This window comes from Syngnathoides biaculeatus, chromosome 16 (assembly GCF_019802595.1).
Source record: "Syngnathoides biaculeatus isolate LvHL_M chromosome 16, ASM1980259v1, whole genome shotgun sequence".
Lineage (NCBI taxonomy): Eukaryota > Metazoa > Chordata > Actinopteri > Syngnathiformes > Syngnathidae > Syngnathoides > Syngnathoides biaculeatus.
In genome coordinates this window covers 4540252-4557875 of record NC_084655.1, presented here as the reverse complement: position 1 = coordinate 4557875, position 17624 = coordinate 4540252, and the positions used below count along the sequence as shown (strand labels likewise).

Genomic DNA, 17624 nt, shown 5'->3' with positions numbered 1-17624 from the left:
AAGGGAGAGAGAAAAGAGTACGGTTGATAATTGTACCAATTCATCTTTTGTCACCTTGATTTAAAAACTTTACGCCCTGGCATCCATGAGTTAAACTGATATTCCCAACATTAAATTAGATTTTTGATTTTAGTGTGCATATGTGTGCGTATGTATACTTATATATTTAATCCAATTTCTGAGCCGCTTATCCTTACAGAGGTTGTAAGACACCTTAGGTTGCAGTTTAATGATCGACATTGTGGTTGTGTCATCAAACTTCTTAGACAATTGACCCCTCCGTAGAAATTGCGTCATCCACGTTGCTGACCAATCTGAGGCCAGAGATCTGCATAAACCACGCCCTTTTTTTGGACCCGCAGTTTCCTCAGACAACGTTGTATGGTCCAGTATAGCTTTTGTTAGCGTTTTATTGCGTATTTGGGTTCTTTAACAATAGATATGGTTAAGAGGTGTAATCACGGACTTTGTAATAGTGACGACAGGTATCCTGAAAGGCTAGTTGGTGGAGTTCAATTCGTACTCTTTCCAAAACCGAAGACCCAGTACGAAAAATGTCTTTGATGGATCAAACTTTGTGGAAGACCGCATGATCAACTGAATCCATCAACCGGAACAGATATGTTTGCACGAAGCCCTATATTTGATTTTCAATACGTCTCATATAAATTAATTAGCAGTTCTTCGCTTGCATAACATACCTACGTGTGAATGATTGACACACATGATCTGTGTTGAGCGATATTTTGCGATGATCTAACTGCACAAACTTGTCTCTGTTCGGCGGGTCCCAAGCTAAGCTAAACCGGACTTTGTTTGCACGAAGGTATGCCCTATATTTGATTTTCAATACGTCTCATATAAATGAATTAGCAGTTCTTCGCTTGCATAATATAGCTACGTGTGAATGATTGTCACACTTGATCTGTGTTGAGCGATATTTTGCGATGATCTGACTGCACAAACGTGTCTCTGTTCGGCGGTGAGCTAAGCTAAACCGGACTAGCAGTCCTAAAAGCCTTTGACGTGCTCCGAGACACCAAGACTGAAGGAAGGATGTTTGAGGACACTAAAGTAGTGATTGTGGTACTCGGTCGGGACTTACGTAGGTTCGGCACTAATTCAAGAATAATTATGGAGGGGAGCGCGTGACGTTACACAAAGAAAACGAGGGAAACAACTCGTAAATCAAGCCTCGCCTTCTTTTTCTTCATACGGTGGTTCACAAACGGCTATACAGATACATATACAGATTCTGCACACAAGTGTGATAGGTAACACGAAAATAGGAAACTGTTAATGACGAATTCGTCTTTGGGTTATAATATTTTATATTACGTGGCTTCTCGGTCTTCCTCTGACTCTGGAAAGATCTCGCGGTAATATCAATGGTTTCTCCGTCGATATGCATGTAAATACCATTGAAATACCCCTTGCTGAAATACTTGAAGCCCTGCTGTCTGCTTTTCAATGATATTTCACTGTTAGCTAAGAATGCCGGTAAATCGGACAGTTTCGCTGTATTCTTTTCTTGCTCCGCCGCCCTTTTAGCTAATTGTTTGTCTGACGTAGGCGCACATGGCGTGACGTCACTTCAGGAGCCGTGGTTAAGTGACCTGTATGGAGGGTCAGTTGGGTCAAGAGAGAGACGGAGCTGTCAACTGATCGTCACCTGGTGTTCAGTTGGCTCCGATCGTGGGGGAAGATGCCGGTCCAATGAGGCAGGCCCAAACGTATTGTGTGGGTCTGGTGGGAACATCTGGCAGAATCCTCTGTCATAAAGTGATTCAACTCTCACCTCCGAAAGAATTCCACTCATGTTCCAGGGATGTGAGGGACATTGAGTGCAAGTGGACCGTGTTCCATGTCTCTATTACTGAGGAGGGAGACGGGAACTGTGGCCGTAAGGTGGAAAGTGCTTTTTGCAGCGGCAATAACCCAAACCCCTTGAGGGACATCAACGGTGAGGGATGCTGTCAAGGTGAAGGACTCCTATCCACCATTTTTGGCCTGTGGGACTCCTGAGACAGCTGATGGGTACGGCCAGGCCAAGGTGGATGCCCAGTACATTACACTCATTGTAAATAAATTGTAAAAGCAAAACACCAAATTTATAAAATGTTTGAAAGTTTCACATCTTATTCAAATTTAACACATCGGTGTACTTAGTCATGGTGACATTGTTGATGTACAGTACTCATCTTGGGCAAGTCACTTTCATGAGCTGTGAGGAATGTGTGTGCTTCCTAGTTCCAAATCCCTTGTTAAAGGCGAATGACTTGACAACAAATAAAGAAAAATTTTAACCGGTGCTGAAAATAGCATATTCTAGACTCCAGAGAGTTGGTATTCCTCAGCGTTAATACTGGCGTCAAGAGGGTCTCGCTTACTTTCACTCTCATTCGTTGCTGTGAATCTATGTACAATAGAGAATAGATACTGTACATGCATTGTGACATTCAACATGGCCATCACATAGGCACAACAGTATCGAGTATTACTGGATACCTGTGACTCGAAAATATGCCAGTTCCATTCTCTATGTGCATTGCGCCACTGTGACCATAAACAACAGTGAGCAATTCTGGAACTAACAGACTATGTCTTACTTTAGGTGAGCAATGGAAACTACAGTAGTTTGGGACATATTGTTTAGTACCGGGCTTCACAGTGCTTGACTGGTTAGTAGATCTGCCTCACAGTTCTGATGACTGGGGTTCTAATCCCTGTGTGGAGTTTGCATGTTTCCCCCCGGTCTGTGTAAGTTTTCTCTGGGTACTCCGGTTTCTCCCCACATCCCAAAAACATGCATGGACGGTTAATTGAAGACTCTAAATTGACCATAGGTGTGAATGTGAGTGCGAATGGGTGATTAAGTGTGGCCCGCTATAAAGCTTGTGCACGTGACGTAACCATTTCACGGCCCCATAATGCCAGTCAAAAAGAGCTACTCGACAGTGTGGGGGACATTGAACCAGAGCAGAATATACGCAATGCCCGGGACTTGTTGTGCTGTTGGTTGTTACAACAGACGATTAAAAAGATCATTCTATGGAATACCATCTGAAAAGATGAGAATAGATTGATGGATTTTGACAATTAAACGTGATGGATGGTGCCCAACCAAGTACACACGACTGTATAGGGATCACTTTATATATAAATTATTCTTCTCAATCTCCAATTCCCAAGAAGTATATATATATATATATATATATATATATATATATATATATATATATATATATATATATATATAAGTATATATTATAAGTATATAAGTATAATGCCAAGTTGGCTCATTTGAGAACAATGCGTTAAAAAAAAAAAGACAGGGTGTCATCGCCAACATACACGGAAGCATGTTGTGGCTACATGTTAAACTTCGGTAACCTCTCCCCGATAGCCTTTTTTTTTTTTTTTTTTTAATATGCATTGTTCTCAAATGAGTCCAATGAGTATTAAAAAAATAAATAAACAAGCGTAGGTTAATGTGTGCTGCAACACGCTTCTGCGTACCGTTGGTGAAGCCTACCCCAGCGGTTTATTTTCTTTTTTTAAATACGCATTGAACTCATTTGAGAACAATGCATATTTAAAAAAAAACGTCTTTCACTGAGAGGTTTACTGAAGTTTAATATGTGTCCACAACACGCTTTGTATACGGAGGACCCGACTCACTGTCTTTTTTTTTTCAATCATACTTAATGAATGCGTGTTTATATAAAACCAGGGATCGTTCATTTAAATGTTGGGATTTGTATTGAAAAATCTGAGTGGCTCCATCACTATGTGGGATTTATTCTTGATTGAGAACAGATCCAACAACAAAGTATTTCTATGCGTCCAGACTCTTCTATGCTTTCAAACTCTTCCGTGTAAATCTCAACCACTTACTCACCAGATACTCACCAAGACAAGCGGAAGCGGGTTAACAGCTCACTTTCGTACCAGCGAAAACATCAACTCCAGCATTAAATATGGGTCCTCTATGCCAAGTGTCTTTCATTTTCCAACGTACCTTCGTTTATTATCACCTTCTACATCTTTAACGGTATCGGACAAAACTCTGGGCATCGTGCAATTTTTGTGCTGTCTCCAACCGACTTAGCACTGAAGAATGCTCTATTAGACCGTCAATATGGCCAGTCAGGATTTTGCACTGAAGAATGCTCTGTTAGACCCTCAATATGGCCTGTCACATGACAGTGACTTCGGTGATGTAGGTGCACGAGCTCTGTAGGCTGGCAATCAGTTCAGACTGTACCCAAAGACAAACACCCAAAGATAGCTGGGATAGGCTTCAAGACCCAAGTGAGGATAAGCGGTACAGAAAACTGAATATATATATATATATATATATATATATATATATATATATATATAGAGAGAGAGAGAAGAGAGAGAGAGAGAGAGAGAGAGAGAGAGAGAGAGAGAGAGAGAGAAATATATATATATATGGCAGCACGGTGGATCAGTTGGTTAAGCATTGGCCTCACAGCTCTGAGGACCCGGGTTCAATCCCGGCCCCACCTGTGTGGAGTTTGCATGTTCTCCCCGTGCCTGCATGGGTTTTCTCTGGGTACTCCGGTTTCCTCCCACATCCCAAAAAACATGCAACATCTCAAAGTCTCAATGTGCTCTGCGATTAGCTGGCAACCAGTTCATGGTGTACCCTGCCTCCTGCCCGTTGACAGCTAGGATAGGCTCCAGCACTCCTCGCGACCCGCGTGAGGATAGGCGCAAAGAAAATGGATGGATGGATATATATATATATATATATATATATATATATATATACAGTATATATATAAAGTATATACACACACACATACGTACATACCTGTCCGCCGTTTTGTCTACCTAATGTGTAGAGTGCTCGTCAGGGTTTGTGCGCCGAGAGTTTCTCTGCATTTTTCGCCCTCCTATTTAGACATTATGGCCCCAAAGAAGAAAGCTGTCTTTTAGCAATGCTTCTGCAGCCAAACGAAAATCCATTACTACATAAACGAAGCTCAAGATCATAAAATGGACGGAGAAAGGAGAGACCCAATGAACATCGGTAAAGACCTAGGCTTCAGTCGGCCGACATTGGTGACAATTATTAAAGACAAAGCCCATACAGTGATCACAAAACAACGTTCTTTGATACTTGTTGAGATGGAGTGGCTGCTTAAGTTATGGATTGAGGACCAGATTCCTTCGCAGTAGCTAAGCACAGCTTCCCCTTTTTCTTCTCCAGCCATCTCTCAGGAGTAATGGTAGGTACAGCATCTTATTTTTTTCATTTCAATGTATTTGTATTTTTATACGAAGTGTTTTGACATCAATTCTGACTTTAATGGTGAAATCTAACTTAGGAGATTTGAGTTATATTACCAGCATAGGAACTTGTTCGTAACCCAAGAACTCCCTGGACTGTCTGACCAAAGGTGAATATTCCAGCCTACTTTTAAGTTGAAAAAAAAAACCAACCTGCACTATATTTCTGATGTTTTTGTTGTTGATTTGGCTGTGCATATTAGAAATAGTGTATAGTCATAAGTAACTGTAAAAATTTGGGGTATATGCTAATCTTTATCATTTGACCCCCGTGCACACATCACGCACATAAACACACTGCACATTAACATTTTATTTTAGTGTAGCTTGGTTTTAGTTTCCATTTGATTTGATTTTCATAATTGACAAATCAGAAGTTACACATCATTTACTCAGTACATACTTGAGTAGCTTTTTCAATAAGTACATTCTTCCTTTTACTCAAGTAATTTTTTGAAAGACTACAATTTATTTCTTCTTGAGTCATATTTCTTTCAAGTAACAGTATTATTACTTGAGGACAATATTTGGCTACTTCAAAACCAGGGGTCGTGAGTTTGTAACTCACTGGGGCCTCTACCTCCCAAGAGGGGTTGCGTCAGGAAGGGCCTCCGGCGTAAAAACTGTGCCAAACAAATATGAGTGTTCGTCTGAGATGTCACGCTGTGGCGACACCTAACGGGACAAGCGAAAGAAACTTACTTTCTATCCACCTCTGCGTGTTTGGAGATTATTTATCAGAGTCCACTTTTGTATTTACCTGAACTACTTTCATATACTGCAGCACTACATGAAGTTTTGTACCCTCACAGTGATCTGTCTAGTTAATTCTACTTTGACTAATAACTTGAAATTACCTGCATTCCTTCTCCATGGGGACATATTCACACACAATAACACTCTCATTAGTATTTTTAATTTATTTCAAAAGTGAGTGAAAGGGAATTGATGCGAAGTGATTTTCTAATGAAGAGGACAGGAATGTTTATAAAATGACTCCAATCTACTAAGAGAAAATATTGATTTAAAATACAGTATATCCTTTATTGTATTTTAATATCCTGTGGAAACAATGGACAATTAGATTTCATTTTCCCTTGTCCTTCATTTTCATTCAAAAATCTGTGTCATTATTTTCTTAGATTCTGCTTATCAGAAAATTCAGGTATTTTTCTCTTTAATGACTATCATTAATGAAGGAGCGTGCGTGTGTGTGGTGTTGGGATGACAAAGAAGTAGGGTGTGAGTGGTGGCGGGGCACAAAATGTGTTTGTTCTTCAGCAGAAATGACAGTCTTGTTAGATTTGTGCAAATCAGCACAATTTTCATTCTATAAAAAGAATTTGCCAGGTTGCATGTTGCTTAGGGGGAAAGCAGATGAGAAAGAGGAAAAAGTTCAAATGAGAGGAATGAGAAAAAAAATAGAGATGTCAAAGATACTGGGAAAAATAGGAAGAAGTTGGGAGGAAAAAAGCAAGGGAACAATAAAAGATAAGACAACAATTTGAGAAAGGAACATCCTTCTACCTGCATAGAATTCTGGGCTGTAAATGGCACTGACAACTGGATTGAACTTCCAGCCTGCAGAAAAGGACAAAGAGAGACGGAAAATAAAAATGAGCCCGTGTTTTAATGTGGTCAGTTTAAATTCTCAGTAGTGGCTTGCAATTACCTAATTGCAATTTCTGGAGGATATTAAATGTTCCTAATATGTAAGGTGCCAAAACATTGTCACATCTTTGTAAAAGCTTCTGTTTTTGTATTGTGCATCTCATTCAAGGACTTTTACAAGTACAGTACTGCAATCTTCCTTTAACATGGCTCAGCTAATTGGAAAATGACTTTGATCTTGGTTTAACTTTCACTCTACACCACTTGACACCATCAGCTGAAGCACTGACTTACGTGCATGATCTACTGCAGTGGTCCATCAAGTATTGTCCAAAAAGCGTTAGGATTTAGTAAAAAAAAATGTGTTCTCATGGGCCATGTTTGCTTTTTAAAACTAACAGATGGAAGTAATGTGATTTGTAGATGAGGTTAAAGAATAAATCAATTCAAATTTATATGTATAACTGTTTAGGATGATAATAATAAAAGTAATTAAGTATAATTAAATGAAAATCTTAATAATATTCCTATTGTTCTGTGAAAATGATTTTCTTGTTCTTCATTTTCTGTGACTTCTGAGTTTACATTTGCAGGATGCAATCCAATCTCTGCCCAAATTATATCCGACAATGGTCAGTGTTGATGATGCTCCTTTCAGGTTATTTGGCTGAAGTGATTCAACAGTAGACACAGTAAATACATTACCTTGTCTTGTTAATTGCTTACTGCAACACGATGAGTGGTACAAAGACTTGATAGCTCCACACATATTATTCGTCAGAATATTTAAAATATGACAAAATAATGATCTGCCTTGGATTTTGAACTTCATCACATTGGCCAAAAACAAGGAAAAAAGACTGTTCCTTGTGTGCTTTAACGTTGGAAAATGTTATAATGAGCCTTTGAAAATATTTGAATGCCAGTCAAAAGTCAATACTTGTAAAATAATAGATTAAATATACTCTAAGGTTAGAATTAATTGAAAATCTAAAATCAAAACAGTGCTTTAATCATTTATATGATAATTAAATTGTGTGGGCAGCACAGTGGGTAGCTATAAAGTGTTGGCCTCAGAGTTCTGAGGCCTATGGTTCAATACCAGCCCTGCCTATATGAAGTTTGCAGAATTGCTCATTCCTGTGTAGGTTTTCCCCAAGCACTCTGGTTTCCTCCCACATCTCAAAAACATGCAACATTAATTGACCACTCAAAATTGCCCCAAGGTTTGATTTTGAGTGCGACTGTTATCTGTCTCCATGTGCCCTGCAAATGGCTGGCAACCAGTTCAGGGTGCCCCTGGAATAGGCTCCAGCACTAGCCCTTGTGAGGATAAGAGGCTAAGAAAATGGAAGGATGGATGAACTAAAATAAGACCAAAAGATTCACATGGGGTCACTAACTGTGGGAGAGGAGAAGGGGGTAGAGGCAAAAACGTCATTCATTCATTCATTTATTCATTGAGACTATGGAGAACGACTTCAGGACATCTTCCAAGAAATTCAGTGTATATCATACAAAGTCTGAGGAAAGGGAAGAAGTTTCTCATCAACACTATGTATAATGGGAATTGGGATGCTGCTGCCCTCGACAAGTGACGTTGTGAGACTGAGGATAATACAGGGAGTTCTCGGTTTAAGACGGTCTCGACTTAAAACGTTTCCACTTTACGACACCCGAGTCTTGTCCGCCATTATGGGCCCAGCACCATAGTGTTTCTGCTTAGCTCATGCATATGGTTTATCTGTGTTTGTGTGCTGGGAGTTTATTTGCCCCTTTAGCCCACCTTTTTACACATTATGGCCCAAAAGAAGAAAGCTGTTTTTTTTTTTTTTTTTTTTTTACCGTGGAACCTAACCTTAACATTATCTAAAAAAAAAAAAAAAAAAAAAAAAAAAAAAAAAAAAAAAAAAAAAACGGAGAAAGGATTAACACCGACGGACATAACGGACATAAAGACTTGGACTACAGTAAGATGACCATGGCAATTATTATTAAGGACAAAGCCCGTATTTTTACGCACATGAAGAGTTTCGTCCCTATGAGGGATAAATGCAGAGGGTTGCGTCAGGAAGGGCATCCGGTGTAAAAACTGTGCCACACAAATATGAGCGTTCATATAAAGAATCCCATACAGGATCGATTGTGGCCCGGGTTAACAGCGCCCGCCCCCGGCACTGCTAACCTGCAGGGTGTCGGTAGAAATTCAGGTACTGTGGGACGAAGACAAAGAAGAGGCGGAAACCGGATCCGTCGTCAGAAGAAAATGAGGAATGCAAAGAGCCTACAACTGAGTGTCGGGACTTTGAATGTTGGGACTTTGACAGGAAAAACTCAGGAGTTGGTTAACATGATGATTAGGAGAAAGGTTGATGTACTGTGCATCCAAGAGAGCAGGTGGAAAGGTAGTAAGGCTAGAAGTTTAGGAGGAGGGTTTAAATTATTCTACCATGGAGTAGATGGGAAGAGAAATGGAGTAGGGGTTATTTTAAAGAAAGAGCTGGCTAAGAATGTCTTGGAGGTGAAAAGAGTATCAGATTGAGTGATGAGACTAAAATTTGAAATTAAGGGTGTTCTGTATAATGTGGTTAGCGGCTATGCCCCACAGGTAAAATGTGACCTAGAGTTTAAAGAAAAATTCTGGAAGGAACTAGATGAAGTAGTTCTGAGCATCCCAGACAGCGAGAGAGTTGTGATTGGTGCAGATTGTAATGGACATATTGGTAAAGGCAACAGGGGCGATGAAGAAGTGATGGGTAAGTATGGCATCCAGGAAAGGAACTTTGAGGGACAGATGGTGGTGGACTTTGCAAAAATGATGGAGATGGCTGTAGTGAACACTTATTTCCAGAAGAGGGAGGAACATATAGTGACCTACAAGAGGGGAGGTAGAAGCACCCAGGTGGATTATATTTTGTGCAGACGATGTAATCTGAAGGAGATTACTAACTGTAAAGTAGTGGTAGGGAGAGTGTAGCTTGACAGCATATGATGGTGGTGTGTAGGATGACTCTGGTGGGGGGTAGGAAGAGTAAGAAGACAAAGGTAGAGCAGAGAAACATGTGGTGGAAGCTGAGAAAGGAAGAATATTGTGTGGCCTTTTGGAAAGAGGTGAGACAGACAGCAGAAGCTCCCGGAAGACTGGACTACGACAGCCAAGGTAATCAGAGAGACAGCCAGGAGAGTACTTGGTGTGTCTTCTGGTAGGAAAGCGGAGAAGGAGACTTGGTGGTGGAACCCCAAAATACAGGGAGTCATACAAGGAAAGAGAAGAAGTGGGACACTGAGAGGACTGAGGAGAGGCGAAAGGAGTACATTGAGATGCGACGTAGGGCAAAGGTAGAGGTGGCAAAGGCTAAACAAGAGGCATATGAAGACATCTACACCAGGTTGGACATGAAAGAAGGAGAAAAGGATCTCTACAGCTTGGCCAGACAGAGGGATAGAGATGGGAAGGATGTGCAGCAGGTAAGGGTGATTAAGGATAGAGATGGAAATGTGTTGACTGGTGCCAGTAGTGTGCTAAATGGATAGAAAGAATACTTTGACAAGTTGATGAATGAAGAAAATGAGAGAGAAGAGTTGAAGAGGCAAGTGTGAAGGATCAGGAAGTGGCAATGATTAGTAAGGGGGAAGTCAGAAAGGCACTACAAAGGATGAAAAATGGAAAGGCAGTTGGTCCTGATGACATACCGGTAGAGGTATGGAAGCAATTTGGGGAGACAGCTGTGGAGTTTTTGACCAACTTATTCAACAGAATATTAGCTGGGGAAAAGATGCCTGAAGAATGGAGGAAAAGTGTTCTAGTTCCCATTTTTAAGAACAAAGGCGATGTTCAGAGATGTGGGAATTATAGAGGAATAAAGTTGATGAGCCACACAATGAAGTAACGGGAAAGAGTAGTGGAGGCTAGACTCAGGACAGAAGTAAGTATCAGCGAGCAACACTCTGGTTTGATGCCTAGAAAGAGTACCACAGATGCATTATTTGCCTTGAGGATGCTAGTGGAAAAGTACAGAGAAGGTTGGAAGGAGCTACATTGTGTCTTTGTGGATCTAGAGAAAGCCTATGAGAGAGTACCAAGAGAGGAACTGTGGTACTGCATGTGTAAGTCTGGTGTGGCAAAGAAGTATGTTAAAATAGTACAGGACATGTATGATGGCAGCAGAAAAATGTTGAGTTGTGCCTGAGGTGTGACAGAAGAATTTAAGGTGGAGGTGGGACTGCATCAGGGATCAGCTCTGAGCCCCTTCCTGTTTGCAGTGGTAATGGATAGGCTGACAGATGAGGTTAGACTGGAATCCCCTTGAACCATGATGTTCATAGATGATATTGTGATATGCAGTGAAAGCAGGGAGCACGCAGAGGAACAATTACAAAGATGGAGACATGCACTGGAAAGGAGAGGAATGAAGATTAGACTAAGTAAAACAGAATATATGTGCGTGAATGAGAGGGGTGGGGGAAGAGTGAAGCTCCAGGGAGAACAGGTAGCGAGGGTGGAGGACTTCAAATATTTAGGGTCAACAATCCAGAACAATGGTGAGTGTGGTAAAGAAGTGAAGAAACGGGTCCAGGCAGGTTGGAACAGCTGGCGGAAGGTGTCTGGTGTGCTATGTGACAGAAAAGTCTCTGCTTGGATGAAGAGCAAAGTTTACAAAACAGTGGTGAGGCCGGCCATGATGTACGGATTAGAGACGGTGGCAATGAAGAAACAACAAGAAGCAGAACTGGAGGTAGCAGAAATGAAGATGTTGAGGTTCTCGCTCGGAGTGAGCAGGTTGGATAGGATTAGAAATGAGCTCATTAGAGGGACAGCCAAAGTTGGATGTTTTGGAGACAAGATTAGAGAGAGCAGACTTCGATGGTTTGAACATGTTCAGAGGCGACAGAGTGAGTATATTGGTGGAAGGGTGTTGAGAATGGAGCTGACAGGCAAAAGAGCGAGAGGAAGACCAAAGAAAAGGTTTATGGATGAGGTGAGGGAAGACATGAGGGCAGTTGGGGTTAGAGAGGAAGATGCAGGAGATAGGCTAAGATGGAAAAAGATGACACGCTGTGGCGACCCCTAATAGGACAAGCCGAAAGGAAAAGAAGAAAAAGTTTGTTAAGTTGTTTGTAAGTTTGTTGAACCTATGTACAGTTGTGTTATTTCTTTGTAAGTCCAGACAATATGCTGCACACATACTTCCACACGTTTGGATGTAGCTGTATGCATTCATTAAAGTTTCCTTACCATTTGCATATGGGTTGACAGCCTTCTTATTTGTCATTACTCGGGCTGTTGCATTGTTGACCTAAAGTAGGTAAAGAGAGAATGCCATGAGTTATGATAATTTCATCGATGTAAATGGCAGCTTTTGACAGTCTGCATGCATTTTCCTCTTGTGGTGTGAACAAAGAAACATTTCAAAATGGAAGCAGTACACTGCATCATGTCAAACATTCATGTCATTTTTGTTTCCACAGTTGCATTCAGAAACACTGAAGAAATCACATCCAAAACAAATCACCCTTCCTTCCCATTTGCATATTTTCTATTATTTACAACATGCTTTCCACTTAGAGTGACATTTCAGTAAATATACAGACAAAAGCAAAGAAACAGCACAGATGCATTTTGGTAATTTTGATGATTTGGTTTTGTGAACACAGATGCATGCAGACGCCAAGAAAAAAAAGAAATGTCAGTAGGCCGAGGAAGAAGAAAATATGCCAGAAGCATTATGCAACATCCAGTCAATCTTAGAAAATGACGTAATTGTGATGAAAGCACTAAAAAGCATTCACACTTGGACAACAGCCTCTCTGCTTGCATGAAAAATTTAAAAAATAATTAAAACCCCATAGAATATAGATATTGTAATCAAGTCAATCAATCAATCATTCAAAAAATTCAAAATTTACAGGGAAAATTAAAATCCGGGTGCATTATCCTCAAACCAAAAATTCATTTTTCAACAATCCCCGATAAATGTGCAAATGGAATCATGTCTCAGTCAGTCTCGCTTGTATGCGCAATACCAGGAGAACACTTAGTGAACGGACATGTATGTTGTCATTTAAGAAAATATGTCAATACACGGCATCAACTCAACCACAATTAAAAAAGAAATGCCACGTGAGATTTAGTGTTGCAAACGTTCAAGAGAGGAAGAGAGATAGGAAATGCTGGCAGAATGGCTTGCTCGCCCACACTTACCATTCCCAAACCTTTTGGCCCCGCCCACTTGTTTGTGTACTGTTACCGTTGTAACTTTGGATGGGGCCCTAAACAAGCTACCATTGGAAGGATGGTGGGGGAAGGAGGGAATGAGAAAGGAGTAAGCATCATCGTATTCAGGTGGCCAAGCAAACTTTACAATCATTCCACTGCACAAACTCTCTCTTCCAGCTTCACTCTTTTTTTCAACCTTAATTTAGCCCGCCCTTCCTGTTTCCCCTCATTATTGTGCTCCGGTGGGACAAAATGACGTCAATTATCAGCTACTTCTAAAACCCTAGCCGAGTTGTGATTTTGTGTACTGAAAAAAATGTATGTGCCTACTTCCCACCAGGAGGGTCTGCTAATCATTTAAGGGTGTGTTCACATTCAGAAAGCGTAGGTTTGGTGAAGAACAACTAGAGCTAACCCTTGATCAAGACTCAAACCTTGATGTGCATGAAAGACTTGGACCAAGGCTGTTTAAAGAGATGTGTCTAGGTCTGATCATACTTGGGTGACTTCAGGACACCTGAACTGAAAAGTGTTAAAATGTGAGTGGAAAGCATGCCGAAAACATTAATATACAGTCGTGGACAACATTTGAGTTAGGAGCAGTCACCGGAAGCACAGTCCTGTTGTGACATACAAGAATGTCCGTCTGTGTGTGTTGGCACTTTTTTTAGAAGATAGTCTTGAAATCCAAACATTAAAAATACCAATAAAAAAAAAAAAAAACACCATCAACAACACACATACACCATCTAACTCAGCACATAATATTATTGTTTTTAAAGTCTTTCATCTCACAAAGTGTAACAAATGTTTAAAAAGTTTACATGTATGCTTATTACTCAGCAATGTTTGGCCGGAAATAAAAAAAAATAATAATGAATAAAATTCAGTGGTTTGTATAAACAATGTCTCGAGTAGGTCATGTAATATGCATTTTATTTTGACAATTTGATGTTAAATCCTCTCTCATTTAATATTGTTTTGAGAAGATTTTTATCGACAATTACGAATTTTCAGGGCCTTTGCCATTTTTGCATGTCACATGACCTACATGGGCGGATGTGACATGTTATGTGCCGTTCCTAACGCACGATTACATGGGACACCATTTATGCCGAGTGCTGATTTCTCTGATTTATCCTCATCTGATGAAGAAATAGCAGTATTGGTTGATCAGGAAGACGGAGGAATACTTCCATAAAGATTTGAACCTGTGGCTGTAAATAATGTTGAATATTCGGATCGTTCTTCGGGCGGAATGACACGGAGTCTGACTACTCTGAGGCCTACGGGTGACATAAGTGCGTAAACAAAGGCCCCCGGAGCTCCGGCCCGGCTGCCGCGGATGGTTCTTCGGACGGGAATGACGCGGAGTCTGATGAGCGAGCTCCGGCGGTGGCAGCGAGCTTCGGGGAGCTACGCCCGGCTAATGGCCTACCCGGACGCTGAAGCTCAGCTAAGGGCCTCCCTGGACACCGAAGATTGCTCGTCAGACTCCGCATCATTCCCGTCCGAAGAACCATCTGCGGCTGCCGGCCCGGAGCTCCGGGGGGCTTTGTTAACGCACTTATGCAATACAACTGTTTTGTTATATTTTGCTGGTTTAACCAAGGAGATTTATTCTAAATTCACACGTAAAATATGCTATAAACTGAGACAAATTAGTCCTGCCCCCACTTAAAATAGTTTTTAAAACTTTTTTTTTCTGTCATTTGGAACGCTTCTTGTCCTTTGCACCTGTAAAATCCATTTTTCCCGACGAATCGGGTCTTTTGGAAACGTGTGAATATGAATTCATCCTCCCGAGTATTCAAGCAAAATCCACCACTACAACGAGCCAGCATTTTGGCAAAAATGCAGAAAAAACACCTAATTTCTTGCCTGTACAAGAGGTAAATACACTTGATCCTGTAGCTGAAATTGTCTTCAAAATACATCACTTCTGGCTTCTTCTTCAACCCCTACAGTCAACACATTTTTCATGGTGCGAGATGAAAAAAATGTATATATGGGAACATTCTGATGTGCTGTGAACCAACTGATGATCCCATTCCAGACGATTTTTTTTTTGTTAAAAAAAACACTAATTTTCATGTTTTTTTTTGTTTCAGTGGCACTTTAAAAGAAAAAGGTGAGACTGAAAAGGTGTCAGTCATTGGCTGTGCACTCTTGGGCACCCTCCAGTCGCAGCGCACACCTGTAACATTTTGCTGATCCTTTTAGTTTGTGCTTTAGGAGCTTGGCAGATTTTTTTGCTAACAAATGGGCAAAAGTAACAAACAGAATGAGAATAAAGTGACCAAAGGCTGCTGAGAAGATTCATAAGTGACGTGGAGTAAGCAACATTTCTGCAGGCATTTCGACAGGCATGTTTGTCATTTATGTTTCAAATTTTAAATTATTTTAAATTCCAAAAATCTAAATTTAAACCAGTATATTTAGTGCTCTACTGAATTACAAATAAGTCAAGCTACTAAAGTAGCAGTTTGGAGTGCTAATGCTTTTAATTTTGCTCAATCCTTTTAAAAATAAAAACTGAAGACCTTTAACATTTCTCAAATGATTTGCCATTTTTATTGCCAATTTGTAGTTTATTTTTTTGTATTGTCAGATTTTTTTTCATTAGATTTGTATGGTGACATTGAGTGGCATGAAAGATGCCAATTCAAAAATAAATAAATAAATAAATAATAATAATAATAATAATATTAACTAGGGTTGTGGGCATGCTGAAGCCTATCCCACCTATCTTTGGGCAAAGAGGACCCTGAAATGGTCACCAAACAATCATAAGGCACATACTGTATAAACAAACAAAAATTTATACTTACTGTACATTCACACCGAGGGACAATTTAGAGTTGCCGATTAACCTTCCATGCGTGTTTTTGGGAAGTGGGAAGAAACTGCAATACCTGGAGGCACCACAGAGGCACTGGGCAGGTAGTTCAGACTCTCACCCAGAGTCATTTGGGATAGGATCAAGTACGCCTTGTGAACTTAGTGAGCATAAGTGATAAGGAAAAAGAATTGATGGATGGAAGAATAACTAAGGCGTTAATGATCAAGGATTTTTCTAAATTTTGAAATTTAATCAGATTTTTCTAATAAATTTCTAGAATGGTGTTAATTTTAGTAAGTTGTCAACTATTGACATGCTACTTAAAGCTCTTAAAGGTCTACCGACATTCCTATACACATTTTAATATAGACATTGTGATGAAAAGTACGTATAATATTAGTCACTTCAATGTCTACACGAAAAAAAATGGGCGGAGAGCGTGTCATTCATGCTCAAATTTGCAGAAGTCTCACTCGACATCCCAATGGCAGCCATATTGCCTGCAACGACATTTACAGATGTCACACTGGGATAGTCGCCATAGAAACACACTGAACCACCTGCTATGGCAAATGAACAAGAGAGATTTTCTGATTTTTCTGACGCCCCTTCTGAGACTGAAACTCTTTTTTGAAGAAGAGAACAGAAAAAGAAGAACAGAAAAAAGTGAAGTGACTGAGGCAATAATACCTTATTGCTTTGAGCCATATTAGATGATATGCGGATCACTTCTAACCGACAACAGACTCCCCAACAGACAGACGAGGAACCCGATGAAATACTCAAAATGACGTGTATATAGCGTATTCAGGAGGATTCAGGCCAGGCGAATTAACTAGTCCCCAGAAAACAGTGGCCGGTGAGAAGTTTTTTGAGTGTGGTGACTATACGTCTAGTTATATAGTTAGCTTGTGTTATACGCTACTGAACTGTCTTTGTACTTCTATTTTATTGTATCGTGTTGTATTGTATTGTGTGTGTGTGTGATTAAATTGTCTTAAACGCAATAGACCTGCTTTGTTATTTGTTGCTGGTTTAACCAAGGGGATTTTTCTAAATTTACACATAACATATGCTATAAACTGTGAGGCAAATTTGTCCACCACAATTTTTTTTTTTAATAGAAAAAATTACTTACACAGCTACTTGTCGTTTAGAACACACAAAGCTCTCATCCTTTGGACCCATGCAATCCTTTATTCACGATGAACCAGGTGTTTTGGAAAAGTGTGAAGAGTGAATCCATCCTCCCAAGTTCAAGTAAAATCCAGCAACACGACGAGCCGGCATTTTGGCTAACACGATGCAAAAAACAAGTAACTTTTCGCCACTACAGTAGGTATAAACCAATATACTCGACCCCGCTACTTTAAAAAATGTCACTTCCTGGTCCTTCTCCAACACAAATGCCCCGAGAGGATTTTCATGGCGGGAGATGCAAAAATCCATATACGGGTCCATTCCGGCTGCCTTTTTTTAAATTAAAAACATACAAAAAAATCATGCTTACGTCTCGGTAGACCTTTAAAGCAATGTTTAAAAGTTAAGGTTGTACCTATCCAAAGAATGAGGTAAATCTTCCAACTTGCACTGCAGTGTGCATTTTAAACCACCATCTCTTTTTCTCTCCCT

The 17624-nt window shown here is 40.2% G+C and overlaps 1 protein-coding gene across 2 annotated transcripts in view; it reads right to left on the bottom strand.

Moving 5' to 3' along the window:
• rbfox1 (RNA binding fox-1 homolog 1) overlaps positions 1 to 17624 on the bottom strand; it is a 184961-nt gene that overhangs the window by 67475 nt on the left and 99862 nt on the right. For both annotated transcript variants that reach the window (XM_061847146.1, XM_061847148.1), the window contains exons 6-7: positions 12170 to 12230; positions 6850 to 6903 (exon numbers count right to left, since the gene is read on the bottom strand). In XM_061847146.1, the coding sequence (XP_061703130.1) occupies positions 6850 to 6903; positions 12170 to 12230 (115 nt within the window). The remainder of the gene's footprint in view (positions 1 to 6849; positions 6904 to 12169; positions 12231 to 17624) is intronic.